The sequence below is a fragment of the Hyperolius riggenbachi genome, chromosome 1, assembly GCF_040937935.1.
Source record: "Hyperolius riggenbachi isolate aHypRig1 chromosome 1, aHypRig1.pri, whole genome shotgun sequence".
Classification (NCBI taxonomy): domain Eukaryota; kingdom Metazoa; phylum Chordata; class Amphibia; order Anura; family Hyperoliidae; genus Hyperolius; species Hyperolius riggenbachi.
Genome location: NC_090646.1, coordinates 634,214,349 through 634,241,926, shown reverse-complemented (window position 1 = coordinate 634,241,926; position 27,578 = coordinate 634,214,349). Strand labels below are relative to the sequence as shown.

The following is a 27,578-nucleotide window of genomic DNA, read 5'->3' as shown; positions in this document are numbered from 1 at the left end:
ATATTACGCAGCGCTGGACATTAATTTAGGATATATATATATATATAGCGAAGCTCTCCAGTCAGTTCACAACACAAGACTTTGAAGTTTAAAATGGAATATGATTCCGACACAATCCATTTTTTGGACGTCGAGGTTAGGAAAAAGGATGGCTGTATTGAAACCGATTTATTCCGAAAGGAAACAGATAAGAACGCTTTTTTGGCAGGCGATAGTTGTCACCCTAGGTAGATGGGCTCCCCAAGAGCCAATTTGTCAGAGCAAGGAGGATCACCTCCTCGGATGAATTGTATGGCAAACAGGCGCAGCTCCTCGTTCAGGACTTTGTTAAGAGAGGCTATAATAGGAAAAGGTGTGAGGATGTCATGGCAGAGGTAGGGATGATTGATCGGAAATCATTAAGGGAATATAAATTGAATGATGGTGATGACAGCAATGAAGTGAACTTCGTAACTACGTATTGCAGAGATTCAAATTTGTTAAGAGATATGGCCGGTGATTGAGAGTGACCCCCAGCTTGTTCCATTCAGCAGGACTCCACCGAAGTTTGTTTATCGTAAAGGGAGGTCCGTACGTGATCAGTTGGTAAGGGCAGATATAGGCCGCTCCAGAGGGGCAACACAGATTTTTGGGCACACCACAGACTGGCACGTTCCCGTGTCTGCATTGTCAGCACTGTAATAGTGTCATAAGGGGATCGGAGGTACGCCACCCATGCACGGGTATTTCGATATCGCTAAAGGATTTTGCAACGTGCGATATTAACCACTTAGCAACTTCTGCCACGCTTTTCTACGTCCTTATTTACAAACACCTATAAACACATATAAATATTTGGTTCTGCTGTCTATTTTTAGAAAACTGAGTACGTATAGCACCATCTTGTGGCCAAAAAGTAAAACTACTTCCAAATACACCATTATTCATTTACCATAGGAACATTAAGCACATTTTCATTATTTTTGAAACTCCTTCACCCCTCACCCAAAATAAAATATTATCGCCATACTTTGTACTAGGGACACAAGTTAAACATTGTAAAAACCGGGACAAATTGGCAAATAAAATGTGTCTGTTTTATCTACAATAGCACAATTTATTTTAAAACTACAATGGCTGAAAGCTGAGAAATGGTGATTTTTTTCATTTTTTTCTTCTTCTTCCCTGTCAAATCAGTATAAAATAATATAATTCTTAGCATAAAGTACTGCCCAAAGAAAGCCTAGTTTTTCCCGTAAAAAATAATGTATAGATCATTTCAGTGTTATAATTAGTGATAAAGTTATTACCGAATGAATGGGAAGAGCTTTTGAAGGGGAAAAAACCTGTGGTAGAGAAGTGGTTAAGGGGGTGGTCTATCTCATTAAATGCCCTTGTGGTTTGGCCTATGTGGGCCAAACCACAAGGGAAATAAAGGCCAGATTGAATGAACACAGGAGCAATATAATGAGCCTTAAGAAAGAGATGAGTGAGAAGATGGATATCAGTGGGGCACCCCCGCTTGCACGCCATTTCGTGGAGTTTAAACACAATGCCAGCCAATTGAGGTGGCAGGTGTTGGAAGTGGTACAGAGACAGGAGGGTAGACCTTATGGTAATACCCTCTTGAGGCGGGAGGCCTGGTGGATGGACAAGCTGGGTACCCAGTCACCGGGTGGTTTGAACGAAAATTTTAGTCTTAGGTGTTTTCTGTAATTTTCCATGCTGCTCTCTACCCTGATAAGGGTTAATTAGGAGTGTTAAGGAGGTACCCGCCCCCAATGGGGGCGTGATGTTAATTGTTTAATTGTCTATATATGTGTAACTGTTGTCCAGAGTCTGTAAGCACTTGAGAAAGGGCGCATTGGCCGAAACGTTGTGCTATTTTGTATGCTGTATCCACACAGAAATGCAATAAAAATCATTGGAGATTTATCCTAAGAAGGGTTGAGTCCACTGTAGAGATTCGTTTGTTATAAACAGGAGCTTTTTGTTCCCAAAAGCAGATGCCACCTTAATACAGCTTTAAAATTCCTAAGCTTTGGCAGGGATATAATGCCTTTTATGTTGCACACTTTCAATCACAAAATTGCAATATGCAAATTAGAGGAGTCTTGGAATCGGTGGAATCCTAAACTGACGAGTCGGAGTTGAAGTCTGAGTAATTCCGTACACGCTTTACAGCCCTGGGCGGGGCAACGCATCCCCACCAAAACACAAAAATTAGATGTAAAACCGGCCTCAAGGTCATGTGCAGAAATAAATGACAAACTGGAATTTTAAAAAGTAATAGGAAACAGGCCCTGTTGTGCCAGTCAGTTTGGCAGCAGTCAGTCCGACAGCTTTCTCAGTTTTTTCCAGAGATAATAAAATACTTTGATTTCCATTCACACAATATACTATAGAGGTCATTTATACTGACCGACAAGAAATAGCTGCTTGAAGCGGGTGTAGGCGCTCTGTATCTCCAACAGTGATGGAAGACTAGTAGACAGGTCCTCAATCCTCACCGATTCATAGGGAGGTCTGTGGAGGGTCTTCTCTACACTATAGAACAGGAGTTCAGGATGGATTGTTAAAAGATATCACTCAACAGATGAGGATCAGCTACAGATTCAGATCAAGCTGCATTAAAGTGTACCAGAGATGAAGCACCCGCATGTATATCACCATATATGTCGGTGGGAACATTAGAGAAAACACCTACCCTGCTCTCTGTTTCACCCTTCACTGCTCAGCCTGCCTGTTAAATGCCCTGATAAAACTGAGCATTCAGTCTGGCTTTGTTTAGGAATTATTATAGTTGAGTCTGTCTTTTCAAGCTCAAGCCTGCCCCCTTCTGGCTCTGCTTTCCCCTTCATGTATATTTTCAGCATCACAGAGAGCTGTGATGAGATGGAAGGAGCGGTTAATGTAAGGCCATATTGAAAAATAATTTTTTTTTTAAATCTATATTTGTGATTCATAATACGTTTTTAGAATGGTGATTTCATTTTGCATACAGCCCACTAAATAATATGCTTTTCTGATGAACTGTGTTTTGCATGGGGTTTTAGTAAAAAAAAAAAAAAAACAAAAAAAAAAAACACAAACTGCATACCAGAGCGGCGAAAATACCAGGTAAAGTAATTATTTAGTAAAATCTATCGGGCGATATGTTAATTTTGTGCCAAAGCGTTCCATCTCTGGTTTCCTTTAAAGTGTATGGGAGGCAGTCTAATCAACTGACAACAATGGTGCATTTTTGGGACTGTTTTGGGGGGTTTCCGGCCACAAAATACTCACCAAGCCTCTAGGGACGTCCTGTAGCTCCTATCGGCTTTCTGGTGTTCCTGCACGGCTCCTGGCATTTAACGTGACCCAATACGGGTCAGGTGACATGCCAGGAGCCATACACTGAGGAGACCGGAAAGCCGATAGGAGCTACAGGAAGTCCCTGGAAGCACAATGATTGTGTGGCCTGCAATCCTCCCCCCCCCCCCCCCCCCCTCCAAAAAAAAAAAAAACTACATTTATCCAGCATCAGGCGGCCCCGGCCGCTGACGCATACTGATGACTCTGCTGACCATGAAAAACTCAAATCTGATGCAGAAAAGAAAGGCGGGTTTAGTAAGAAATAGAAGCATGAACTGTTGTTCAGCTGCCAATCAAGGTGATCAGGTTATGAGTTGGTTCCCTGATCTGATTGGCTAGCAGTTACTACTAATGTTGCTCCCCAGCTAAGTCCACTTATATACTAATACTGTACAATATATAGAGCAGCAACATGCTGAATCACAGACATAATACAGACCCATCCAGGAAGGCTTTCTGCTCTTGTATAAGGAAGTCGTCCACCTCTTTAGGAAGGGAGGCCATCTTGCACAATGCAGAGCCAAGCTGACTTGACCAACACCAGATCTAATGATAGGAGAGATAAATCAATATGTATTCAAGCTTACATCCGGAACAGATTTCTCACCTACCCCAGTTATGGTAAGTTTAGTGAAAATACTAATTTATCTAGATGGTTTTCATCTTGTATTCCAAGACGTTTCACCACTACCCCATGTGACATCTTCAGGTCAGCTGACGAGAGGGAAATCCCCAGAGTTTAGATTACAGTTGTCTGAATGATTCAATCACTTATAAAATCTGTAATATTTAGGACTAAAGTGAGGTACTTAAAGCGGTATAGTCACCATAAAATTCAAATTTCAACAGCAACTGGTCTGAGTGTATCAAGTGATAAAGATGCTAATCCTGCATTCAAAACTTTTTTGCTGTTATGATTTGGAGTGATCACATACGTAAGGAGCACTGGCCCTTTAGTAGTCAGTGCCAAAGAATTGCATGCTGGGGGTTCTTTTCATCTATAATGTATTCCTCTTTCCTTTATTTCCCTGCCAGCTGCTTATCTGAAACCTAATCCCCTACTCACTTGTGTTTACAAGCAAGGCGACTCAGCGATTGGAGGAGACAAGATAAAAAGTAAAGGGCAAAAATTACATCACGAGTTAGCCTTTACTGTGGGCAAAAGACATGGCCCCCACCAGGAACAGAATTCTCGTAATTTACTATATAACATTCACTGAAATCAAAACGTGGACAGTACAATACATGTGTTATGTAAGTAGATCAAGTATTTATCTACTTATATATGTGTTTTTTTTCCCTGGCATAGTATGGCTGAATTTACCGCTTTAAAGAGGCACTGTAATGTAAAAACGCCCTCTGGGGGATACTTACCTCAGGATGGGGAAGCCTCAGGGTCCAAATGAGGCTTCCCCGACCTCTGAAGCCTGCAGGAATCCAGCGCTTGCTCCCCCAACAAGAGAAGATTTATTTACCTCTCCGGGATCCTGCGCAGGCGCAGTAGCGGCTCTTAGTTAGGGCTAGGCGGAAATAGCCGAGCCCGATTGTATCTGCTCCACTGCTCAGGCACAAAGGACTTGCGCCTGCACAGTAGAGTGGATACAATCGGGTTCCCGCTAGGTAAATATTTACCTAGCCACACTTCAGGGTGGGGGTGGGGCGGATGACAGCGCTGATTGCCGGCGCACCGGAGGACGGGGGAAGCCTTGTTAGGATCCAGAGGCCCCCCTCCCGAGGGAAGTACTGCAAATATTAGAGAATGATGCAGTGTTATAGAAATAAAGCGAAATAAGTGAAAATAAAAAAAGATGACTTTTCTTTGCGACTAGTGTTCTATTAATGATCCGTACTACGCATACAATTCATTATAGCATAAGGTTTTTTTGCTTCAGTGTTACTTTATATGGAGAAGGACCGATTTAAAATGAATGGGAACCGCATTTAAAAAAAAAAAAAAAAATGAAGCAAATGCTTATCTAAGGAGAGGGAAGGCTCGGGGTCGTATAGAGCCTTCAGTCTCCTCTCTCGGTGCTCTCTATCCTGTGCTGGCTCATCCCAACCCATCCCCCCCCCCTTTTTCAATCCCCCGCTGAAAAGGTATTTGAAAGTCTTCGGGAGCCGTGTCCTCCCGAAGACGTGCAGCTCCATACTGCACAGGCGTGAGCGTGCAAGAGAGCGTGCTTGTGCAGGTGCAGTACAGGGCCGCCCTTTCTCAGGAGCACTCGGGCTCCCTGAAGACTTCTGAAGCCTCCTTCGGCCAGGTAAAGCAGTATTTGACTAATTTAGTCAAATACTGCTACCGGGCGAGCCAGCACCGGAACGAGGGGACCAGGAGAGGAGCGGGAAGGCTCTATAGGACCCAGAGCCTTCTCTCTCCTTGGGTAAGTATCTGTCTCATTTTAAATGCAGTTTAAGCTCCAATAGGACAGTTCAATACTCAGTACAGGCGCCACTCAAACTCATAACTCATGTAATAGCAATAAAGTACCACAAATGCAAAAATATGAAGTCTTTTTCCTCCTCTTTAAAGGTTTCAAGGCCCCTCCTCTTTTTGCACCCCCTCCCCCACCACCCCATCCAATCAGAAGCCACTCCCCGGATGCGATGACCATCAGGGTCTAGTAGCGCGTTGGGGATATTCCCATGTCACCCCTGACTTCCACGATCAGATACAATTCACTTCCTATTCCATTTATGGCCAATGTGATAGCCTCAAATAAAAACCTATTAAAGCGTAATACTGTAAAACTATTTCATAGTATAAAAGGGTATTGAACTCACATAAACGGACTTGTAGTACAGCGTTTTATGTTTGCGCTGTACCCCGTTCAGATGGCCTCAGACTTCATGTTGTGGAATCTGTGGAACTTTATTGCTATTACATATGAATGTGAATGGCTCCCGTACGGAGTATTGAACTGTACTATTAAAAAGAGCAGGAAGAGCACCGATAGCAAGCTGACTAAGGTGCAAACTGAGACAGCTAAAGCGCATCAGATAGTATGTATAGTTCCAGCTCCAATGGGGTCCCGGGGAAAAGGTAAACTGGGGACACCCCAGCAGGTTCATCTCCCAGGGCCACCGAGCTGGCGTCCGCCTCCCCCCCTCCACTTAACTGTACAACACTCCCTGCATGAATCGTGGCAGGGTAGTAAAGGTTCGTATACACGTCCGATGAAGATCGTTCGAAACAAACGATTCATGACGTATGCACGATATTAAAATGAGATGTGAATAATCGTTTGTAACGAACGACCGTGTACACACATGAACGATTTTTCTAAAAAGTATTGAACGACGACCAATAAAAAATGCGTGCGCAAACGGAAGTGACGCTATTAAAAAAAAAAAAAAAATCGGCCGACGTAGTACACATGTAACGATGTTCAAAACACTACTTTGTAATATTTCATATTACAACCATTCGTTCTTATGAACGTTACATTTATGCAATGACAACGCATTAATGCACAGTATTTATAACATTCGTTATTACAGTTTCAAAATATATCAATAACGAAACTTCCGGAATTACAAACATGTGTAGAACATCACAGATAACCGTTATCGGACGATCTTTGTACACACTACAACGATTGAACGATTATCTGTTAAAAAAAATCCGCTGGGTTGGATCGGCTGGATTGAACGATAACGATCGTTATCGTTCAAAAAAACCGATCGTTGGAAAATTAGAAACGCACGATTATCTCTCCAATTATGGTTATCGTCCATTTTTGAACTATCGTTATCGGACGTGTGTACTCAGCTTAACTCCTGTCCCAACACAATGCTTCATCCATGCACCCATTCTGCATCCCACTGCCTGCCTCTTCTCCTGGCACACGGTTTGCGTAATAACTTGCGACAGGTCAAAGAGGAATTTTAGCCTAAACAAACATACTGTCATTAAGTTAGATTAGTTATGTTAATTAAAATAGATAGGTAATATAATCTCTTACCCACACGTTTTTAAAGAACAGGCAAATGTTTGTGATGTCATGAGGGCAGCCATCTTTTTGGTGGAAAGGAGGTGACAGGGAGCATGAGACACAGTTCCAACTGTCCTGTGTCCAGATCACCCCTCCCGGTTGCTAGGCAACGAGATCATCATCAGAAATCCCATCATGCTTTGCACAGTATCAGGGTTAAAAGGACTGGGGAGTTTTCTTTGATGGGGCGGAGCTTAGCTTCTATGCAGCTAAAAATGAGGCTTGGGTAAGAAAAACAAAGTTCTGATGAGGTGGAACTCTTAAAGAAACACCAAGCCTTTTCAGTGCTGCCGAGTAGATTTTTAGTCTGGAGGTTCACTTTAAGGAGAAGAGGCAGCCAGCGGAGAGGAAGATGGGCAGTGCGCTGGGACAGACTAGTTGCAATCCTGCCAAACACGGTACAGAGGCCCGTGTAACAAGTTGGGTGGAGTTAGACCTGGGGTGGTCTGGCAGTGCTTGAAGGCCAAGGGGCAATTGTCCCCTTTGCCTGAATGGTAGCACCAGCTCTGATATGGAGTAATGAGCGCTGCAAGCAAAAGGAATAACACTGCAATGCTGCAGTCAGCAATACTACGGAAACTGGGTGGGAGTCTAGCAGCACCAGATCTAATTCATCACGAGTCCCCTGGATGTAAGTGATTGTTTTTACCTCTCGTTATTCTATTGGATTTTAGGAGTTCAAGAACATAACAGTGGTTTACATTAATGCTTGGAATACACTGAGTTTTTTCGGTCGATTTACTGTTCGATTTTCAATTCGTTTTTCTGCTCGTTTCTCTTATCTTTTCTTATCAATTTCCATTCACTTCTATGAGAAATCGAGCGGTTAAACAATCGAAAGTAAGATCGGACATGTCGGAAATTATCTATTGAACCATCTATCTCCTGTAAAAACGCACAGTGTATTCCCAGCATTAGAGTAGCTTACTAGCTTTGTTACTGGATGGATGTTTATGGACCGCATGAGGACACACTCATTAGCTGAACAAGAATAACACACGTGGTCTGATGACGGCCTTGGCAACAATAAAGAAGTGTGTGTGATCTCTATCCTGGCACTCGCTACCTGATATTGAGAAAGGATACCGTGTACTAGAGAGATTGTTGCAAACTTAGAATATGGGCTGGCTGGTAACATCTGGTAAGCCTTTCATAGTTACGGTAGTGGGAACACCACAGTGCTGGCTTTTTCCATCTGTTGTGCTGTTTTTTTTAACTAATTTAAATAATATGGAAACTAATTGGATGCCGCAAGTTACTGCACATTGCATTGGCTTATCAGACAGATTCCCTGTCCAAAGTCCTGTAGACACGCTCGATGACCATCCACCAAATCAATCAATTCATAGTTGTTTTGGGGGACATTTTAGCACCCTTTTTAGCATGGGTGAGGTGACGGCTGGTGTGGAGGGCGGCTGATACCTGGGGGGACGCTCTGCACACAGGTGAGCGTTCTTTTGCCATCGGGCCATAACATGGTAACTAATTTTCCCATCAGGTCCGCACAGTGACTAGTGGACGGTGATTGGCTGAGTTATTCGCTCAGCCTATGATTGGTTATGTTAATACCTGAGGGCAGTGTTCTCCCCAGGCCCTTTTAGCCGGGTGCTCCACCCGGCTAGTTTTGGTGAGCACCCGGCTATCAGCTCACTTCAACCTATGCTGTAAGCAGTTACACAGAAAAGCGCCGACCCTGCATTCTCTCATCGCGTCCCACCCGGCTACTTTTTCATGCCACCCGGCTGCAAAAGAAAAAAATCTGGGGAGGACACTGGAGGGGGTATAAATTCTGGTAGATGTTTGTTCTCGCTTCAGACTGTCACTAACTTGAGAAAACGGCTATGCCCCGAAACGTCGTACTATACTTGTGATGGTCTGTATTTATGACCAATCAATAAAAGAGCATATAATACATATGGATGGTGCCAGATTCATCGCCATCATGGTTGAGGACATGTAGGAGTCACCCAGTTTTCACAAATACAACAGGGAGAAAAGAGAACACACTTACACTGGGGAACATCTGAATTACACAGTCACAAAGGATCAGCTTGGACTATAAAAATCTAGTGTGTGTAGGTAGCTAAAAGCAGCAGAGACAGCCATACTATCTCAGGAAAAAAAAGACAAACTTACTTGTGGTAACGTCTTTTCCAGGAGTCGGAAGGACAGCAACCCTGAGACTTGTCTCCTTCCATTTTAGATTGGACAGGACGCTAGTTAAAAAATTAACATAATGAGATTAGGCAGGAACAGGCAGCATATATAAGACAGCATTCCCTTACCCTCCTCAGTAATAAAAAAGACTCCACACAGAATGATGCTTCAACAAATTTCTTTTATTCGGGTGGGTAGCAAGGGTGCTGTCCTTCCGACTCCTGGAAAAGACGTTACCACAAGTAAGTTTGTCTTTCCAGGACGTCTCAGGACAGCAACCCTGAGAAGATAAACAAGAAACTTTATTAGGGAGGGATAACAGCCTGCAACACACGTCTACCAAAACATAAATCAGAATTGGATGATAAGTCCAGTCTATAATGTTTAACGAACGTATTGTGGCTTGACCAGGTAGCCGCTTTACATATCTGCTCTATAGTAGCTCCTGCCCTCTCTGCCCATGATGTTGACACAGCTCTAGTTGAATGTGCTTTCACTGGTCCAGATAATTGCTTTCCCTGTTGGATATAGGATAATGCAATGGCCTGTCTGATCCATCTTGCTATGGATGATTTAGAGGCCTGTCTGCCACGGCCTTTACCAGCAAAGAGAATCAACAAAGCGTTGGATTTCCTCCAAGATTTAGATTGTTGAATGTACTGTATTAAACACCTCCTCACATCGAGACAGTGCATCTTTTCCTCTTTCTGATTTGATGGGTTACTACAGAAGGTTGGTAATAGGATCTCCTGAGATGTATGAAATTTGGATACAATCTTGGGTAGAAAAGAGATATCTAGGCGAAGAGTTACTCTGTCTTCTGAAATGGTACAGTATGGTTCATTGACTGATAACGCCTGTAATTCTCCCACTTTTCGTGCAGAAGTTATGGCTAGAAGAAAAGCCATTTTCAAGGTGAGATGTTTCTCTGAGATTTCCGAGATTGGTTCGAAAGGAGCTTCACATAGAGCCTACAATACTGTGTTCAAGTCCCAAGTAGGAACTTTTATCTGTACTGCAGGTCTTAGTCTTTTTAGTGCCCTAAAAAAACGGACAACGTATTCCTCCTCCGCCAATCTTCTCTCTAAGAAAACACTCAATGCCGCGGTCTGAACCTTCAGAGTACTAGAGCTCAGGCCTTTTTGGAATCCCTCCTGCAAGAACTCCAGCACTGAAGAAGAGAGGACTGGATCTTTAGATGTAGATGTACACCAGTTGCTATAGGTATTCCATGCTTTAGCGTAAATCTGTCTTGTCACTTTCTTCCTGCTCTGGATAAGTGTCTCCGACAACCTGTTAGAGAATCCTTTCCTCTTTAATAGTTGCCACTCAGGCTCCAGGCAGAAAGGTGAAGGATTCCTGGATTGTGATGCAGAACCGGACCCTGGCTCAACAAGTCCGGTCGATCCGGCAGGATCAGGTGATCTGAGGCTAAACTTTGTAGCAGAGCAAACCAGGATCTCTTGGGCCAGAATGGTACTACCAAGGTTGCTTGGGCCTGGTCTCGTTGAATCTTGCTCAGTACCTTTGAAATCAGTCCCAAGGGAGGAAAAAGGTAAAGATGATGCTTGTTCCAATTGACTGAAAAGGCGTCCAGGACCCAGGGATTGTCCTGTGGACACAGGGAGGCAAATCGAGGACATTTGGCATTGTTCCTTCTTGCGAACATGTCCACCTCTGGTGTTCCCCATCGCTGAGAGATCTGCCTGAATACTTGGTCGTTTAGAGACCATTCGTCTTGATAGATCATCTTTCGGCTTAGATAATCTGCAACGCAATTTAGAGCCCCCTTCAGATGAACCGCTTTCAAGGACTTTAAATTCTTTTCCGCCCAGCAAAGAATCTTCGAGGTTAGACTCCACAAAGATCTGCTCCTTGTCCCCCCTTGACGGTTGAGGTAGGCCACTACCGTGTTGTTGTCTGTCTTGATTACAACATGACGTTGATGTATAAGTAGGGAGAAGGTCTGAAGAGCTTCCCAAACAGCCCGTAGTTCTCTGTAGTTCGATGATCTGCTCTGAATTAGTGTAGACCAATGACCCTGAGCCGGTAGTTGCTCCAGATAAGCTCCCCATCCCCAGGAACTCGCGTCTGTTGTGATCAGAGACTGCTGAGGGAATTCCCAGAGATTCCCTGCATTCAGATGTTCCTGATCTGACCACCAGTCTAGAGACTGTTTCACTCTCCAGGGAATTGTCACTCTCTTGTCCAAAGACTTCAGGCTTCTGTCCCATTTCGATAGTATCCAGTTCTGTAAGGTTCTGGAATGCAACTGACCCCATTGTATCGCTGGGAAGGATGCTGTCATGGTACCCAATACAGCCATAGCCTTTCTCAGAGTGATGGAGACTGAACTCTGAAAAGAAAGAACAGAATTTAACATCAGCGAGGATTTCCGTGATGGTAGATACAGTCTTTTACTGACAGAACATATATCAAACCCCAAGAATTCCATGTATTGTCTGGGTAGTAGGGATGACTTCTCCCAATTAATCAACCACCCCAAACTGATAAGGAAGTCAATAGTCAACTCCACTTGGAGATTTACTGAATCAAAAGATGGACCCCAGATAAGTAAGTCATCCAAATAAGCAATCACTTGCACAGATCTAAGCCTAAGCACTGCCAAGACTTCTGCCATAACTTTCGTAAAGAGCCAAGGAGCAGATGAAATACCAAAAGGGAGAGAATTAAATTGAAAATGTCTTACCTCTCCTTGAAACACCACTGCAAACCTCAGGTAGCACTGGGATTCTAGATGGATAGGCAGATGGAGATAGGCATCTTTTAGATCCAGGGATGCTAGAAAGCAATTTTCCTGCAGAAGATTTATGACTGAGCGGATGTTGTCCATCCGGAATTTTCTGTATCGGACTGCTTTGTTTAAATGTTTCAAGTTGAGGATGAATCGATAACTTCCTTGTGGCTTCTTTACTAGGAACACCGGGGAGTAAAAACCTTGACCCTCCTGACATTTGGGAACCTGTCGGATGACCCTCTTGGATAACAGTGATCCTACCTCTGTCTGTAGGACCTGATTTTGAACCTGATCTCTTGGAGGGGGAGTTACGAAAAATTGGCTTGGTGGAGGGTATGAAAACTCTATCTTGTACCCCTGGAGAATGATGTTTAATAGCCATCTGTTGTGAAAAAGTTCCTGCCAGTGTTCGAAAAAGTGAGATACCCTGCCTCCCACCGGAATCCTGGCGTCATTGTTCAGGCTGTTGGTTGGCCGGGGTATAGGGTATGCCGGGCTTTGCACGGTGAGATCTATTGGGGGGCCATCTCCTTCTGGGAGCTGATCTATTCTCTGTCTCCGTTTTGCCCTGGTCACGAAAGGAACGGTTTGCCCGAAAGTTACGTCTTCTAACGGGAAAGTTCTTTTTCCTGTCTGAGGATCTTTCTAAAATCTTGTCTAGCTTAGAACCAAAGAGGAGGTTGCCCTCACAGGGAACTCCACATAGCTTAGATTTTGATGATGTGTCTCCCTGCCAGGTTTTGACCCAAATGCCTCGTCTGGCTGTGTTCACTAAAGCAGAAGCTCTGGCAGTAAGGCGGACTGAATCGTCTGCTGCATCAGTTAGGTAGTTAGTGGCATGCAGAATCTTAGGAAAGGAGTTAAGGATCTCTTCCCTAGGGGTTCCAGTAGCGATCTGGGTCTGTAATTCAGTCAACCAGATCTTTAAAGATCTAGAAACTGCAGTGGAGGCTACAGATGGTTTGAAATTCAAAGTGACCGCTTCCCACCCCCGTCTTAAAATGTTGTCCATTTTCTTATCTATGGGATCTCTCAGGTTGCCAAAATCTTCAAACTGAAGCTCAGACCTTCTAGAGACTCTGGACAAGGCTGGATCTAGTTTTGGAGAGTGACCCCAGAATTTCTGATCTTCCGGGCTATAGGGATATCTTTTTGCCAGGGATTTAGGCCAAAAAGCCCTCTTTTCCGGATTATCCCACTCTTTCTTTATAATGTCTTTTAGACTGGAATGAACAGGGATAAAAGATGACTGTGTATCTGAAAGACTTTCGTACATCTGGTCTAGAGGTGACAAAGACTTTTGTTCTTTAGTAATACCCATTGCACAATGCATTGCTTCAATTAGTTCTTTCATAAAGTCAGTGGAAAAAGCAAACTTTAATGGTTTTACATTTTTACTCTCGGATGCATCAATTTCTGATTGGGGTAATTCTTCAAGGGAGGAAATGTCTATTTCACCTTCTGACCCCTCTGACCTTTCTGAGCAGCAATAGGGGCATCGGAAGGTAGAGTAACAGGAGGTGTACTCGGGGGCACATCAGGATTTATGGCTGATCTCTTAATCTCCTGAATAGCTGATGACATCTCTGATCTCATCCAACCCATAAGGTCTTTTAACAGAGTGGGTGACTCGTCCTTAACCACCTTTTCCGTGCAAGACTGACACAGATGCTTAGCTGAGTCCGGCATACGAGTATTACATACTGCACACTTCTTTGACTTAGGTACAGACTTAGTTTCAGAAGTAGTCATTTTATCAGGCTTATCAGTTTTATCAGACTTGGTAGGCCTATCCTGTTTGTGCCTTGAATCCGACTTTACATTCTTTGGCTGAAAAACACAGACAAAGGAAATAGCTAAAGCCTGAACCTCCCTCAAACAATGAATATACACACAATTCAGGTATTAAGTCAAATAACCAATGTGACACATACCAGAGAGGGAGTGGAGCTTGTCTCCTCAGAGCCCTGGGAGCAAGAGCCTGCGGGTGTTTCCATGGTCAGCCTAATAGAGAAAATGACCATGATGCCATCTTAAATAGCACTCTGTGGTGCTCCGCCCAAACTCAGGTTATGCACCTGAGGTCTTTTACCTGATCCGCGCCGTTTCCGCCTTGATTCGGAGCCCTAGCTCTATAGCGGTGAATGGCCGCTGCAGCGCACGCCAGGCTGACTTCCTCCTTCCTCTCAGCCGATCACATGACTCCGTCATGTGATGCGTGCGTCCTTCCGGCGGAAGTCCGTCTACGGAAGACCTCCAGTCTTCAGCGCGTCTGCGCACAATGCAGGGAGAGGCAGATGCGTGCGGCCAGCGTCCGCGCATGGCTCCAACTGACCAGCGCAAGTCGGAAAGCGTGGCAGCCGCGGCTCCTGAAGTTCCCTCATGGGTAGCCAGCCCCTCCAGCGAACCAGCATCCTGCTGGACAGGAAAACAACTGAGGAGGGTAAGGGAATGCTGTCTTATATATGCTGCCTGTTCCTTCCTAATCTCATTATGTTAATTTTTTAACTAGCGTCCTGTCCAATCTAAAATGGAAGGAGACAAGTCTCAGGGTTGCTGTCCTGAGACGTCCTGGAAACACATACAATATATAAGTAGACATATACTCGTTCTACTTCCATAGCATATGTATTGTACTGTCCACGTTTAGATTTCAGTGAATTTTATATAGTAAATAAAGAAAAAACGGTTTCAGGCATTTTCCATTTTTATTCCCTTTGACTGAAGCCAATCCTGATGTCATTTCCTCCCTTACTTTTTTCCTCCTATAAACTGCACAATCATATCTAGCTTGCTTTGTAAACATGTAAGCACAGCATAGGATTGTATTACAGTAGCTTCACACTGAACTGCCCTCAGCCAATCAGTGAGGAGCAGGAATGTGGGAGGTGAGATGACGAGCTTCCTTCTCGGCAATGTACCAAATAGAGCCTGAGATGAGATTTATTACAGCAAAAACAATTCTGATTAGATTGGAAAGCCTGCAATGCAGACTGCATGTAGACTACATAATAAACACAGAGCAGTGGGTAAATGGAATTTGATTTTTGTGGCTGACAATCCTACTTAAAGAGAGTCTGAAGCCATAATTAAAATGGCTTTTTTCCTTATATATAGCAGGGGCATATGTGCCCCTGCTAAAACGCCGCTATCCCGCGGCTAAACGAGGGTCCTTTCCCCTCCGAATCCCCGCTGTGCTGCCCGGGGAGCGCTTCCGTGTGAGGCGGGGCTATGAGCTGCAGCCCTGCCTCACACGCGTCTATCAGCGGCGGATCTCCGCCTCTCCACCGCCCCTCTCAGTGAAGGAAGACTGAGAGCGGCGGGGGAGAGGCGGAGATCCGCCGCTGATAGACGCGTGTGAGGCAGGGATGCAGCTCATAGCCCCGCCTCACACGGAAGCGCTCCCCGGGCAGCACAGCGGGGATTTGGAGGGGAAAGGACCCTCGTTTAGCCGCGGGATAGCGGCGTTTTAGCAGGGGCACATATGCCCCTGCTATATATAAGGAAAAAAGCCATTTTTATTATGGCTTCAGACTCTCTTTAAAGGAATCAAAACAGGATAGAAGAGACCATCAGCTGTGCAGAAATACTCACAGGTATTCCTTTCCCCTGGAATCTATGCACACTATCCTCTGGTAAAGATACCGGTACTGCAAAGTATGGAGGCAACCTGCAGAAATATCAGAACAGCATGCGGTCACACAGTGCGTCCAGACCCCAAACACAGCAGCACAGGAAGAGCAGAACAGCATGCGGTCACAGTGTCACCTGACCCCAAACCCAGCAGCACAGGAAGAGCAGCACAGCATGCGGTCACACAGTGCGTCCTGACCCCAAACACAGCAGCACAGGAAGAGCAGAACAGCATGTGGTCACACAGTGTCACCTGACCCCAAACACAGCAGCACAGGAAGAGCAGATCAGCATGCGGTCACACCGTGTCACCTGACCCTAAAACCAGCAGCACAGGGAGAGCAGAACAGCATGCGGTCACACAGTGTCACCTGACCCCAAACACAGCAGCACAGGAAGAGCAGATCAGCATGCAGTCACACAGTGCGTCCTGACCCCAAACCCAGCAGCACAGGGAGAGCAGATCAGCATGCGGTCACACAGTGTCACCTGACCCCAAACCCAGAGACACAGGAAGAGCAGAACAGCATGCGGTCACACAGTGTCACCTGACCCCAAACACAGCAGCACAGGAAGAGCAGAACAGCATGCGGTCACACAGTGTCACCTGACCCCAAACACAGCAGCACAGGAAGAGCAGATCAGCATGCGGTCACACCGTGTCACCTGACCCCAAAACCAGCAGCACAGGGAGAGCAGAACAGCATGCGGTCACACAGTGTCACGTGACCCCAAACACAGCAGCACAGGAAGAGCAGATCAGCATGCGGTCACACAGTGCGTCCTGACCCCATACCCAGCAGCACAGGGAGAGCAGAACAGCATGCGGTCACACAGTGTCACCTGACCCCAAACCCAGAGACACAGGAAGAGCAGAACAGCATGCGGTCACACAGTGTCACCTGACCCCAAACACAGCAGCACAGGAAGAGCAGAACAGCATGCGGTCACACAGTGTCACCTGACCCCAAACACAGCAGCACAGGAAGAGCAGAACAGCATGCGGTCACACAGTGTCACCTGACCCCAAACACAGCAGCACAGGAAGAGCAGAACAGCATGCGGTCACACAGTGTCACCTGACCCCAAACCCAGCAGCATAGGGAGAGCAGAACAGCATGCGGTCACACAGTGTCACCTGACCCCAAACACAGCAGCACAGGAAGAGCAGAACAGCATGCGGTCACACAGTGTCACCTGACCCCAAACCCAGCAGCACAGGAAGAGCAGAACAGCATGCGGTCACACAGTGTCACCTGACCCCAAACACAGCAGCGCAGGAAGAGCAGAACAGCATGCGGTCACACAGTGCGTCCTGACCCCAAACCCAGCAGCACAGGGAGAGCAGAACAGCATGTGGTCACACAGTGTCACCTGACCCCAAACACAGCAGCACAGGAAGAGCAGAACAGCATGCGGTCACACAGTGTCACCTGACCCCAAACACAGCAGCGCAGGAAGAGCAGAACAGCATGCAGTCACACAGTGTCACCTGATCCCAAACCTAGCAGCACAGGGAGAGCAGAACAGCATGCGGTCACACAGTGTCACCTGACCCCAAACACAGCAGCACAGGAAGAGCAGAACAGCATGCGGTCACACAGTGTCACCTGACCCCAAACACAGCAGCACAGGAAGAGCAGAACAGCATGCGGTCACACAGTGTCACCTGATCCCAAACACAGCAGCACAGGGAGAGCAGAACAGCATGCGGTCACACAGTGTCACCTGACCCCAAACACAGCAGCACAGGGAGAGCAGAACAGCATGCGGTCACACAGTGTCACCTGATCCCAAACCTAGCAGCACAGGGAGAGCAGAACAGCATGCGGTCACACAGTGTCACCTGATCCCAATCCCAGCAGCACAGGGAGAGCAGAACAGCATGCGGTCACACAGTGCGTCCTGACCCCAAACCCAGCAGCACAGGGAGAGCAGAACAGCATGCGGTCACACAGTGTCACCTGATCGCAATCCCAGCAGCACAGGAAGAGCAGAACAGCATGCGGTCCCACAGTGTCACCTGATCCCAAACACAGCAGCACAGGGAGAGCAGAACAGCATGCGGTCACACAGTGCATCCTGACCCCAAACCCAGCAGAACAGCATGCGGTCACACAGTGTCACCTGACCCCAAACACAGCAGCGCAGGGAGAGCAGAACAGCATGCAGTCACACAGTGTCACCTGATCCCAAACCCAGCAGCACAGGGAGAGCAGAACAGCATGCGGTCACACAGTGTCACCTGATCCCAAACACAGCAGCACAGGGAGAGCAGAACAGCATGCGGTCACACAGTGCGTCCTGACCCCAAACACAGCAGCGCAGGGAGAGCAGAACAGCATGCGGTCACACAGTGTCACCTGACCCCCAAACACAGCAGCACAGGGAGAGCAGAACAGCATGCGGTCACACAGTGTCACCCGACCCCAAACACAGCAGCGCAGGGAGAGCAGAACAGCATGCGGTCACACAGTGTCACCTGATCCCAAACCCAGCAGCACAGGGAGAGCAGAACAGCATGCGGTCACACAGTGTCACCTGATCCCAAACCCAGCAGCACAGGGAGAGCAGAACAGCATGCGGTCACACAGTGCGTCCTGACCCCAAACCCAGCAGCACAGGGAGAGCAGCACAGCATGCGGTCACACAGTGCGTCCAGACCCCAAACACAGCAGTGCAGGAAGAGCAGAACAGCATGTGGTCACACAGTGTCACCTGACCCCAAACCCAGCAGCACAGGGAGAGCAGAACAGCATGCGGTCACACAGTGTCACCTGATCCCAAACACAGCAGCACAGGGAGAGCAGAACAGCATGCGGTCACACAGTGCGTCCTGACCCCAAACACAGCAGCGCAGGGAGAGCAGAACAGCATGCGGTCACACAGTGCGTCCTGACCCCAAACACAGCAGCGCAGGGAGAGCAGAACAGCATGCGGTCACACAGTGTCACCTGATCCCAAACCCAGCAGCACAGGGAGAGCAGAACAGCATGCGGTCACACAGTGCGTCCTGACCCCAAACCCAGCAGCGCAGGGAGAGCAGAACAGCATGTGGTCACACAGTGTCACCTGACCCCAAACCCAGCAGCACAGGGAGAGCAGCACAGCATGCGGTCACACAGTGCGTCCAGACCCCAAACACAGCAGCGCAGGGAGAGCAGAACAGCATGCGGTCACACAGTGTCACCTGATCCCAATCCCAGCAGCACAGGGAGAGCAGATCAGCATGCGGTCACACAGTGTCACCTGACCCCAAACCCAGCAGCACAGGGAGAGCAGAACAGCATGCGGTCACACAGTGCGTCCTGACCCCAAACACAGCAGCACAGGGAGAGCAGAACAGCATGCGGTCACACAGTGCGTCCTGACCCCAAACACAGCAGCACAGGGAGAGCAGAACAGCATGCGGTCACAGTGTCACCTGACCCCAAACCCAGCAGCGCAGGGAGAGCAGAACAGCATGCGGTCACACAGTGCGTCCTGACCCCAAACACAGCAGCGCAGGGAGAGCAGAACAGCATGCGGTCACAGTGTCACCTGACCCCAAACCCAGCAGCGCTGGGAGAGCAGAACAGCATGCGGTCACACAGTGCATCCTGACCTCAAAACCAGCAGCACAGGAAGAGCAGAACAGCATGTGGTCACACAGTGTCACCTGACCCCAAACCCAGCAGCACAGGAAGAGCGGAACAGCATGCGGTCACACAGTGTCACCTGACCCCAAACACAGCAGCGCAGGGAGAGCAGAACAGCATGCGGTCACACAGTGTCACCTGACCCCAAACACAGCAGCGCAGGGAGAGCAGAACAGCATGCAGTCACACAGTGTCACCTGACCCCAAACCCAGCAGCACAGGGAGAGCAGAACAGCATGCGGTCACACAGTGTCACCTGATCCCAAACACAGCAGCACAGGGAGAGCAGAACAGCATGCGGTCACACAGTGCGTCCTGACCCCAAACACAGCAGCGCAGGGAGAGCAGAACAGCATGCGGTCACACAGTGCGTCCAGACCCCAAACACAGCAGCACAGGAAGAGCAGCACAGCATGCGGTCACACAGTGCGTCCAGACCCCAAACACAGCAGCGCAGGGAGAGCAGAACAGCATGCGGTCACACAGTGTCACCTGACCCTAAACCCAGCAGCACAGGGAGAGCAGCACAGCATGCGGTCACACAGTGCGTCCAGACCCCAAACACAGCAGCGCAGGGAGAGCAGAACAGCATGCGGTCACACAGTGTCACCTGATCCCAAACACAGCAGCACAGGGAGAGCAGAACAGCATGCGGTCACACAGTGTCACCTGACCCCAAACCCAGCAGCACAGGAAGAGCAGCACAGCATGCGGTCACACAGTGCGTCCAGACCCCAAACACAGCAGCGCAGGAAGAGCAGAACAGCATGCGGTCACACAGTGTCACCTGACCCCAAACACAGCAGCACAGGGAGAGCAGAACAGCATCCGGTCACACAGTGTCACCCGACCCCAAACACAGCAGCACAGGGAGAGCAGATCAGCATGCGGTCACACAGTGTCACCTGATCCCAAACACAGCAGCACAGGGAGAGCAGAACAGCATGCGGTCACACAGTGTCACCTGATCCCAAACACAGCAGCACAGGGAGAGCAGAACAGCATGCGGTCACACAGTGTCACCTGACCCCAAACCCAGCAGCACAGGGAGAGCAGAACAGCATGCGGTCACACAGTGTCACAGGAAGAACAGAACAGCCAATAGGCAGCCAGCGCAGGCGACAGGAGGCATACCTGGGCGACACTTTGTAGGCCTCATTGGCGGTCAGGACTTTGAACCCCAGGTTCCCCTTAGTGCGGTCCAGCTCCAGCTTCCAGTCTCTCGGTGCGTCAAACATCATGGTCTGATCTTTGGCAACTTTCACTACACAAGACAACGGGAGAAAAACCCATGAGGGCGACAGTGACAATAATTCAATTACTGACAGGCCACCTGAAAGGTCATTATTATTATTATTGTATTTAGCACTTGATAAAGACCATCCGGTCGAAACGTTGTGCTCTAGCACTGTGGTTCTGCAAATAAAAATTGGCTAATTGGCCTAAAATCCAGGTCGAGACCCAGTCTTTCTTTATTCGGACAGATGTAACAAGGTTATACAACCTTATACAAGGCAAAGGCGCAGTGCACACCAAAAACCTCTAGCAGATTTGCAAAACGCTGGAGGTTTTTGAAGCAGATTTCAGAGCGATTCTAGGCATGTTTTCTAATCATGCCTGGCGTTTTTTTGGAGCGTTTTTGTGTAGCAGATTACAAATAATGTTACAGTAAGGCTGTTGAACAGCTTCTGTAACAAAAACGCCTGGAAAGCCGCTCTGATCTAGAGTTTTTCAGAGCTGTTTTCCACTTTCCTATACTTCAACATCTAAAAAAAAAAAAAAAAAAAAAAAAAAAAAAAAAATCTAAAAAATGCTGCAGCCCCCGAGTTTGCATTTGTGGGAAAAACGAATCGCTCTGGTGTGCACCATCCCATTCACTTTCAATAGCCAAGCGGTTTCCCCCTGCAAGCGTTTTAAAAACGTTCCAGAACCGCTCTGGTGTGCACCAGCCGAAACAGGGTACAAAATACATGATCATGAGATTTTGAGCTGGTTAGGTAGGCCCAGTAATACATGTATGAGGTGGGTATAGAAAAGAAGCACACAGTAGACTACACTAGGGAAGGGAGGACCCTGCCAATGGCTTACATTTTAAGGGGAAGAGCAGTGGAAACACTTGGTAGGGCTGTAGAATAAGTATTCAGCAGAGTTACTGTGAGGTAGGGGATGGGCAAGTCATCTTGAAGAGGTGGGTTTTGAGGGCTTGCTTAAACGTGTTAAAAGAAGGGGCAAGCATGATGGGCGGTGGAAGGGAGTTCAAGGGTGGGAGCAGCTCTTGAGAAATCCTGCTAGTGTGCATGGGAGTGGGAAACGCGCAGGGCAGTTACGAGAAGGTCGTTGGGAGGACCGGAGGAAAGGGCTTGGTATATACCTGCAATGTTCTCCCCAGAATTTTTTTCCAGCAGGGTGGCATTAAAAAGTAGAGTAGCCGGGTGGCCTGAAAAAGTAGCTGGGTGGGGTGAGATGAGAGAATGCAGGGCAGGTGCTTCTCTGCATAACTCTGCTTTCAGCAGAGAAGGAGGTGAGCCGATGACAGCCGGGTGCTCACCAAAACTAGCCGGGTGGAGCACCCAGCTAAAAGAGCCTGGGAAGAACACTGACCTGTTAAGCTCAAAAATGTAGGTAGGGCAAGTTTTGTGCACAGATTTATAGGCCAAGCATAGAATTTTGAAACTTATCCTGAACCAAATAGGGAAGCTGTGCAGGGATTTACAGAGGGGGGGATGTGGATGCAGAGCGGTGAAAAGAATGGATGAATCTGGCAGCCACGTTCATAATTGATTAAAGGGGGGGGTGATACGTTTCAAGGGGAGGCCAAGCAGAAGAGAGTTGTAGTAATCGAGGCGGGAGATGATGAGAGCATGGATGAGAAGCTTAGTAGTGTCCGGGGTCAGGAAAGGGAAGATCGTGAAGATATAACAGCGGTGGAAATTGCAGGCTCTGGTGGCCTTTGGATGTGGGGGATGAAGGAAAGGCAGAGTCCAGGGTGACGCCCAGGCAACATGTAACCGGATGAGATAAATACTGTAGGTGCATGTACTGTCCCAATCCTACATAAAACTATTCTGTGCCCCTTCCTTTTTTTCCCCCCTCACAATTAGGGTTAAAGATCCAGGGCTATAAATGTCCATTCCTCTGCAGTCGCATCAAGTTGGCCATACACTATTTCAATCGATTAGACATTAGATTTAATGTAAACATAAAATCTTAAACAAATCTACTAAAGCAGGCTATACACATTTTTACAGGCAGATTGTATTACGATGATAGAATCTGCCGGTTATTCGTGACATAAGCTATAAATGCAATTTCGATCAATTTGAGTCAAAAATCAAAATTACGATTGGACAAGATGTTACATTTTTGTCGGTTTCAGATAGATCCCTCTCTGATCACATAAATGATCCATCTATTGACCACATTGACCAGTGTATGGCCACTTTAACTTTATTCTGAACCCTACCATGTTGACCCCAATCTAGCCTTTTACCTCCTCCATCGCCGTACACTCATGCGGTCTCTGGCGGGGAATACTTACATATGAAGCACGGAGCCGCTTCAGTGTAGGTGAACAGGAAGAGCCGCTTTAGCCGCTTTGGACTCAAGGCGTGGTGGATGATCCCACTGACGATCTGTTATACAAAAGTCACAAGGAGTACAGATAAGATTGGGTGTAAGCTGGGTGCAGTTAAAGTGGATCCGAGGTGAACTTTTACTCATTGCATAATTGTGTTCCTTTCCTATTGTTTATAGGGCATTCCTCAAGCCAAATACTTTTTTGATTCTTGTTTTAATACTCTAATTCCCTATAAACTAAACAAGCCACGCCCACAGGTTTTCAGAGAGCCTTGGCAGTAGCAAAGGCTCATGGGAGCAGGAGGAGGGGGAGGTGTTACTAGCCATTGATTTCAGAGGCAGAGGGGGATTAGGTTTTTTTCACAGGCTGAGTGCTCAAGATACAGATAAGCCTGCCTCTGTGTAATGTTTACAAACAACATGGCTGCTGTCATTGTATCACAGGAAGAAATTATCATATTCTATTAAAGCTGTTTGCAGCTAGATTTGCTGTGTAAACTATCTAAACTTTAGATAAGATATATAGACAAGTTACTTATTATAGTTAGTTTTTCATCTCAAATCCACTTTAAGTTTAGGCTAGGTCCCGGAAAATATCAATGTGTACCTTAACATGTCCCTAAACTACTGCAACACATTTCAGCTGTAATTCAGCAACCATTTATCTATTCTGATCCATTATCGCTATGGTCACATGATCAAATGCTGCACCTCTTAATTCAAACCATGCCATCTATGAGGAGGGATTGTGCGCGCAGTGAACAGGCAGCTCTGCATCTCTTCAGGCTGGGAATGCAGCAGCATTATCAAGCTTCTGGAGCTGCTGATCAACAGGAACCAACCATTGTGTTCCAGACACAGAGCTCCGACCGGAGAAACCAGCCCACAACACAGCCTCATCTCTCGAATCAAATCTTACAGTGTGTGATCAGCAAAAGGTGCACCAATTCTGAACACCTACTTTTTTTTTTGTTAGGGGGGGGGGGGGGGGGTTGTTAAATTGGAACAATTACAGGTTTATTAATATTTATGCTGACATTTTATAAAAACAAATACATTTTATAACAGCATGCAGCCATGTGTCCCAATCTGAAATACAGAAGCCACAAACCACTCAGATCAATTGCAAGGAGTGCTTTTGTTAAGAATGTAGGACATACTGAGGATCCCCCATGAGGAGATGGACTAGACCAAAATCTGTCATAGCGGTCATCTTTTTACTACCTACATCCAGTGACAGCAATATAGGAAACATTTAGTAAGTTATAGTGCATTTTACTCTGTGAGAAATGTATTACTGGACCGCCCCTGCTCCATATATATTATTATTTAGTATTCATATAGCGCCAACATCTTCCCCAGCGATGTACAGAGTATATGGTCTTGTCACTAACTGTACCCCAGGGGGCTCACAATCCAATCCCTACCATAGTCATATGTCTAAGTATGTATTGTGTAGTGTATGTGTCACAGTCTGGGGCCAATTCTTAGTAGCAAGCCAATTAAAGGGAACCTTGAGATGGATATGGATGTTTCCTTTTAAAGAGAACATCTTACGGGACCACAGAGACATGTCCTTTGCACAATGGCTTGCCTCCGTGTCTCGCAATTGCTGCCTCTGGCCCTTCCCCCCCCCGGGTCTGCTGTGCCCCCCTGTAAAAATCGCCAGGCTAGAGACAATCTGCTTGTCGCCTTTGTATTTACCTGCAGCCTGTCAATTAGTCAGCGTTCCCCCACATCCCCTCTTTAAACATTACCAGTTGCTTGGCAGTCCTGCTGATCTCTTTGGCTGCAGTAGTGGCTGAATCACACACACATGAAACAAGCATGCAGCTAATCCAGTTTGATTTCAGTCAGAGCACCTGATCTGCATGCTTGTTCAGGGGCTGTGGCTAAAAGTATTAGATACACAGGATCAGCAGGAGAGTCAGGCAGCTGGTATTATTTTAAAAGGAAAAATCCATACCCTTCTTCGTTTAGGTTCCCTTTAAATTATTTGTTTTTGGCATGTGGGAGGAAACTAGAGTGCCCGGAGGAAATCCACGAGGAGAATATACAAACTCTGTGCAGACAGTGCCCTGGCTGGGATTCGAACCCAGGACCCAGCGCTGCAAGGCGAGAGTGCTAACCACTACGCGACAGTGATACTAATAGCTCTGTACTTCCTGTGAGGTACTCTGACATAGGCTGGCACTACAGAACCAGAAACGTACCCTTTTTTGCTCCTCCTCTTTAGTGTAGCTGAGAGAGAAGTGGAAGACCCGGAAGTCCTTGCAGTAGATGATCAGCCTCTCGGGATATTTCTTCATGGATGGTCCAGCTGTCAGGACTTTCTTCTTATCATCAAACACTATAAAGAGGAACAAGGAGAAGATGTGACAGCAGCCAGGAACATATAACAAAGCAGATTAGAAATTAGCATTTTATTTCAGCTCAATGGATTTTTTTCTATTCTAGAGCGACTAGAATTAGCAGGAGCTGAACTGTAAAGGTACACTTAGGCCTGGTTGACATTAACGCAGAATGGCCGTGCGATCAGAACGCAATGTGCACGATCGCGCGCCATTTGAGCCGCTGATCACTTGGCTGTAAGATGCATGCAGCAGTGTGATAGCGCATCGCACTGCTGCACAGTGCATAGGATGGGAACGGTAGAAGTGCTGTCTGTACATTCTTGCGTGTCGCACATCGTACGCACTGCCAAAATGTGCACGGCAGTGCGTATGATGTGAATGAGGCCCAATAGATGACCCCCCCCCCCCCCCCCTCGGGTGCCTGTGTAACGTGATAATCAGTAGAGGCACAATGACCTGTGTCTTACACATGGCTAATAGAGGTCTTTAGTGTTCAGCCTCTAGCAGTTGGCACATGACACAGGCTGCCCGGAAGAGGAGAGACAGTGAGTAGCGCCCAGTGAGTATGGAGAGAAGACATGCGCTGGCGTATAGGAGAGTGTAAGCTGCACTGCCAACACGTTGATCATTCGTCCTGTAGTTGAACGCCTCCACCAACGCTTTCACCGACCAACCGATGAGCGACCAGTTTAACCGATTTGGGTATCAATTTCTAGCAAATTTGATTAGGGCCTGAGCCCACTGATGCAGTTGTATCTACTTTTCAATTACACATCAATGTTAGAGATTCTGAAAAGCAGATACAACTGTGTCAGTGGGCTCAGGCCCTTAGAGTGATCAAATCTGCTCGATATTGATGGAAAACATTAATCAGTGGATGACCACCTTAAAGAGAAACTGTAACCAAGAATGGAACTTCATCCAAATCAGTAGCTGATACCCCCTTTCCCATGAGAAATCTTTTCCTTTTCCCCTCATCAAGGGGCTCTGTATGGCTGATTGTGGTGAAACCCCTCCCACAGTGTGATGTCAGCGCCTCACAGCACTTAAGTACTAACATCACACTGTGGGAGTCTTGTTGCATTGTGGGAAATAACAGCTGTTTTCAACTGCCAAAAAAAGCAAGCAGCATCTCCTTCCAGTGACATCACCTGCCAGCAGTAAAAACGTCACCATGTGATAAATGTCAATGTAAATCAGGGAGAGGAAAGATTTTACAAAGAGCAAACACTGACTAAATCATTTCTACATAATTATTATAAAAATTAAGGGGGAGGGGGGCAATGTAAAACTTGCACAGGAGCCCATTGATCGTTAGTAGCTTCCCCAAGCCCTCCGTACATAGCAATATGGTGCACCAAACCCTGCCAAGGACAACCAGAGGGCCAGAGGGTGCAAGGAGGAGATGGGGAACAATTTAATGATTGCTCGTATTCAAAGCATCTATAGAAGAGATTATTACTAGCAGTGATTATTACTGCTGAGAGCTGCTGACAGTGGCGTAGCGCCACTGTCAGCATCTCTCAAGATGGATTATCTCCGTGCAAAGCTCTGGTTCAGTACACATTAACCACGCTTCCTACTGAACAAAAAATGTCAGGTTGGTTGGGGGACAGGGAGAGGGTGGAACAAAAAAAAAGTGAACATAAAAAAAAAAAAAAAGAAATTCTACCTTTAATTTATCAAGAAACATAAAATATATATAGAATATACACACTCATTACGGTTTGTAACACACACAGATCATAAATAAAGGCAGCTGCAAGTTACATAATCTGGAATCATACAAGACTGATGTGATACAAGCTGAACAAAATAAAGGCTTGATGGGAAAAACATGGCTCATACTGTACTGCATGATTACTAACAGGAAGCATGTGTTCTGTGTGTGCTGTAAATATTACTTGTCAGCACATGCTGGGCCTCCTCTGCCAGCAAGTCCAGCCAATCACCTCACATCTTCCCAGTGTGACTTGTCCAGCCAATCACCTCACATCTTCCCAGTGTGACTTGTCCAGCCTATCACCTCACATCTTCCCAGTGTGACTTGTCCAGCCTATCACCTCACGTACTCCTAGCAGGACTTGTCCAGCCAATCACCTCACATCTTCCCAGCAGGACTTGTCCAGCCAATCAC

At 46.8% G+C, this 27,578-nt stretch overlaps 1 protein-coding gene across 2 annotated transcripts in view; it reads right to left on the bottom strand.

Annotated features, from left to right (window-relative positions):
* Positions 1 to 27,578, bottom strand: part of MTMR12 (myotubularin related protein 12) — a 92,820-nt gene that overhangs the window by 25,203 nt on the left and 40,039 nt on the right. For both annotated transcript variants that reach the window (XM_068251256.1, XM_068251257.1), the window contains exons 6-11: positions 25,301 to 25,437; positions 23,050 to 23,143; positions 20,646 to 20,775; positions 15,835 to 15,910; positions 3,773 to 3,879; positions 2,402 to 2,526 (exon numbers count right to left, since the gene is read on the bottom strand). In XM_068251256.1, coding sequence (XP_068107357.1) covers positions 2,402 to 2,526; positions 3,773 to 3,879; positions 15,835 to 15,910; positions 20,646 to 20,775; positions 23,050 to 23,143; positions 25,301 to 25,437 — 669 coding nt within the window. The remainder of the gene's footprint in view (positions 1 to 2,401; positions 2,527 to 3,772; positions 3,880 to 15,834; positions 15,911 to 20,645; positions 20,776 to 23,049; positions 23,144 to 25,300; positions 25,438 to 27,578) is intronic.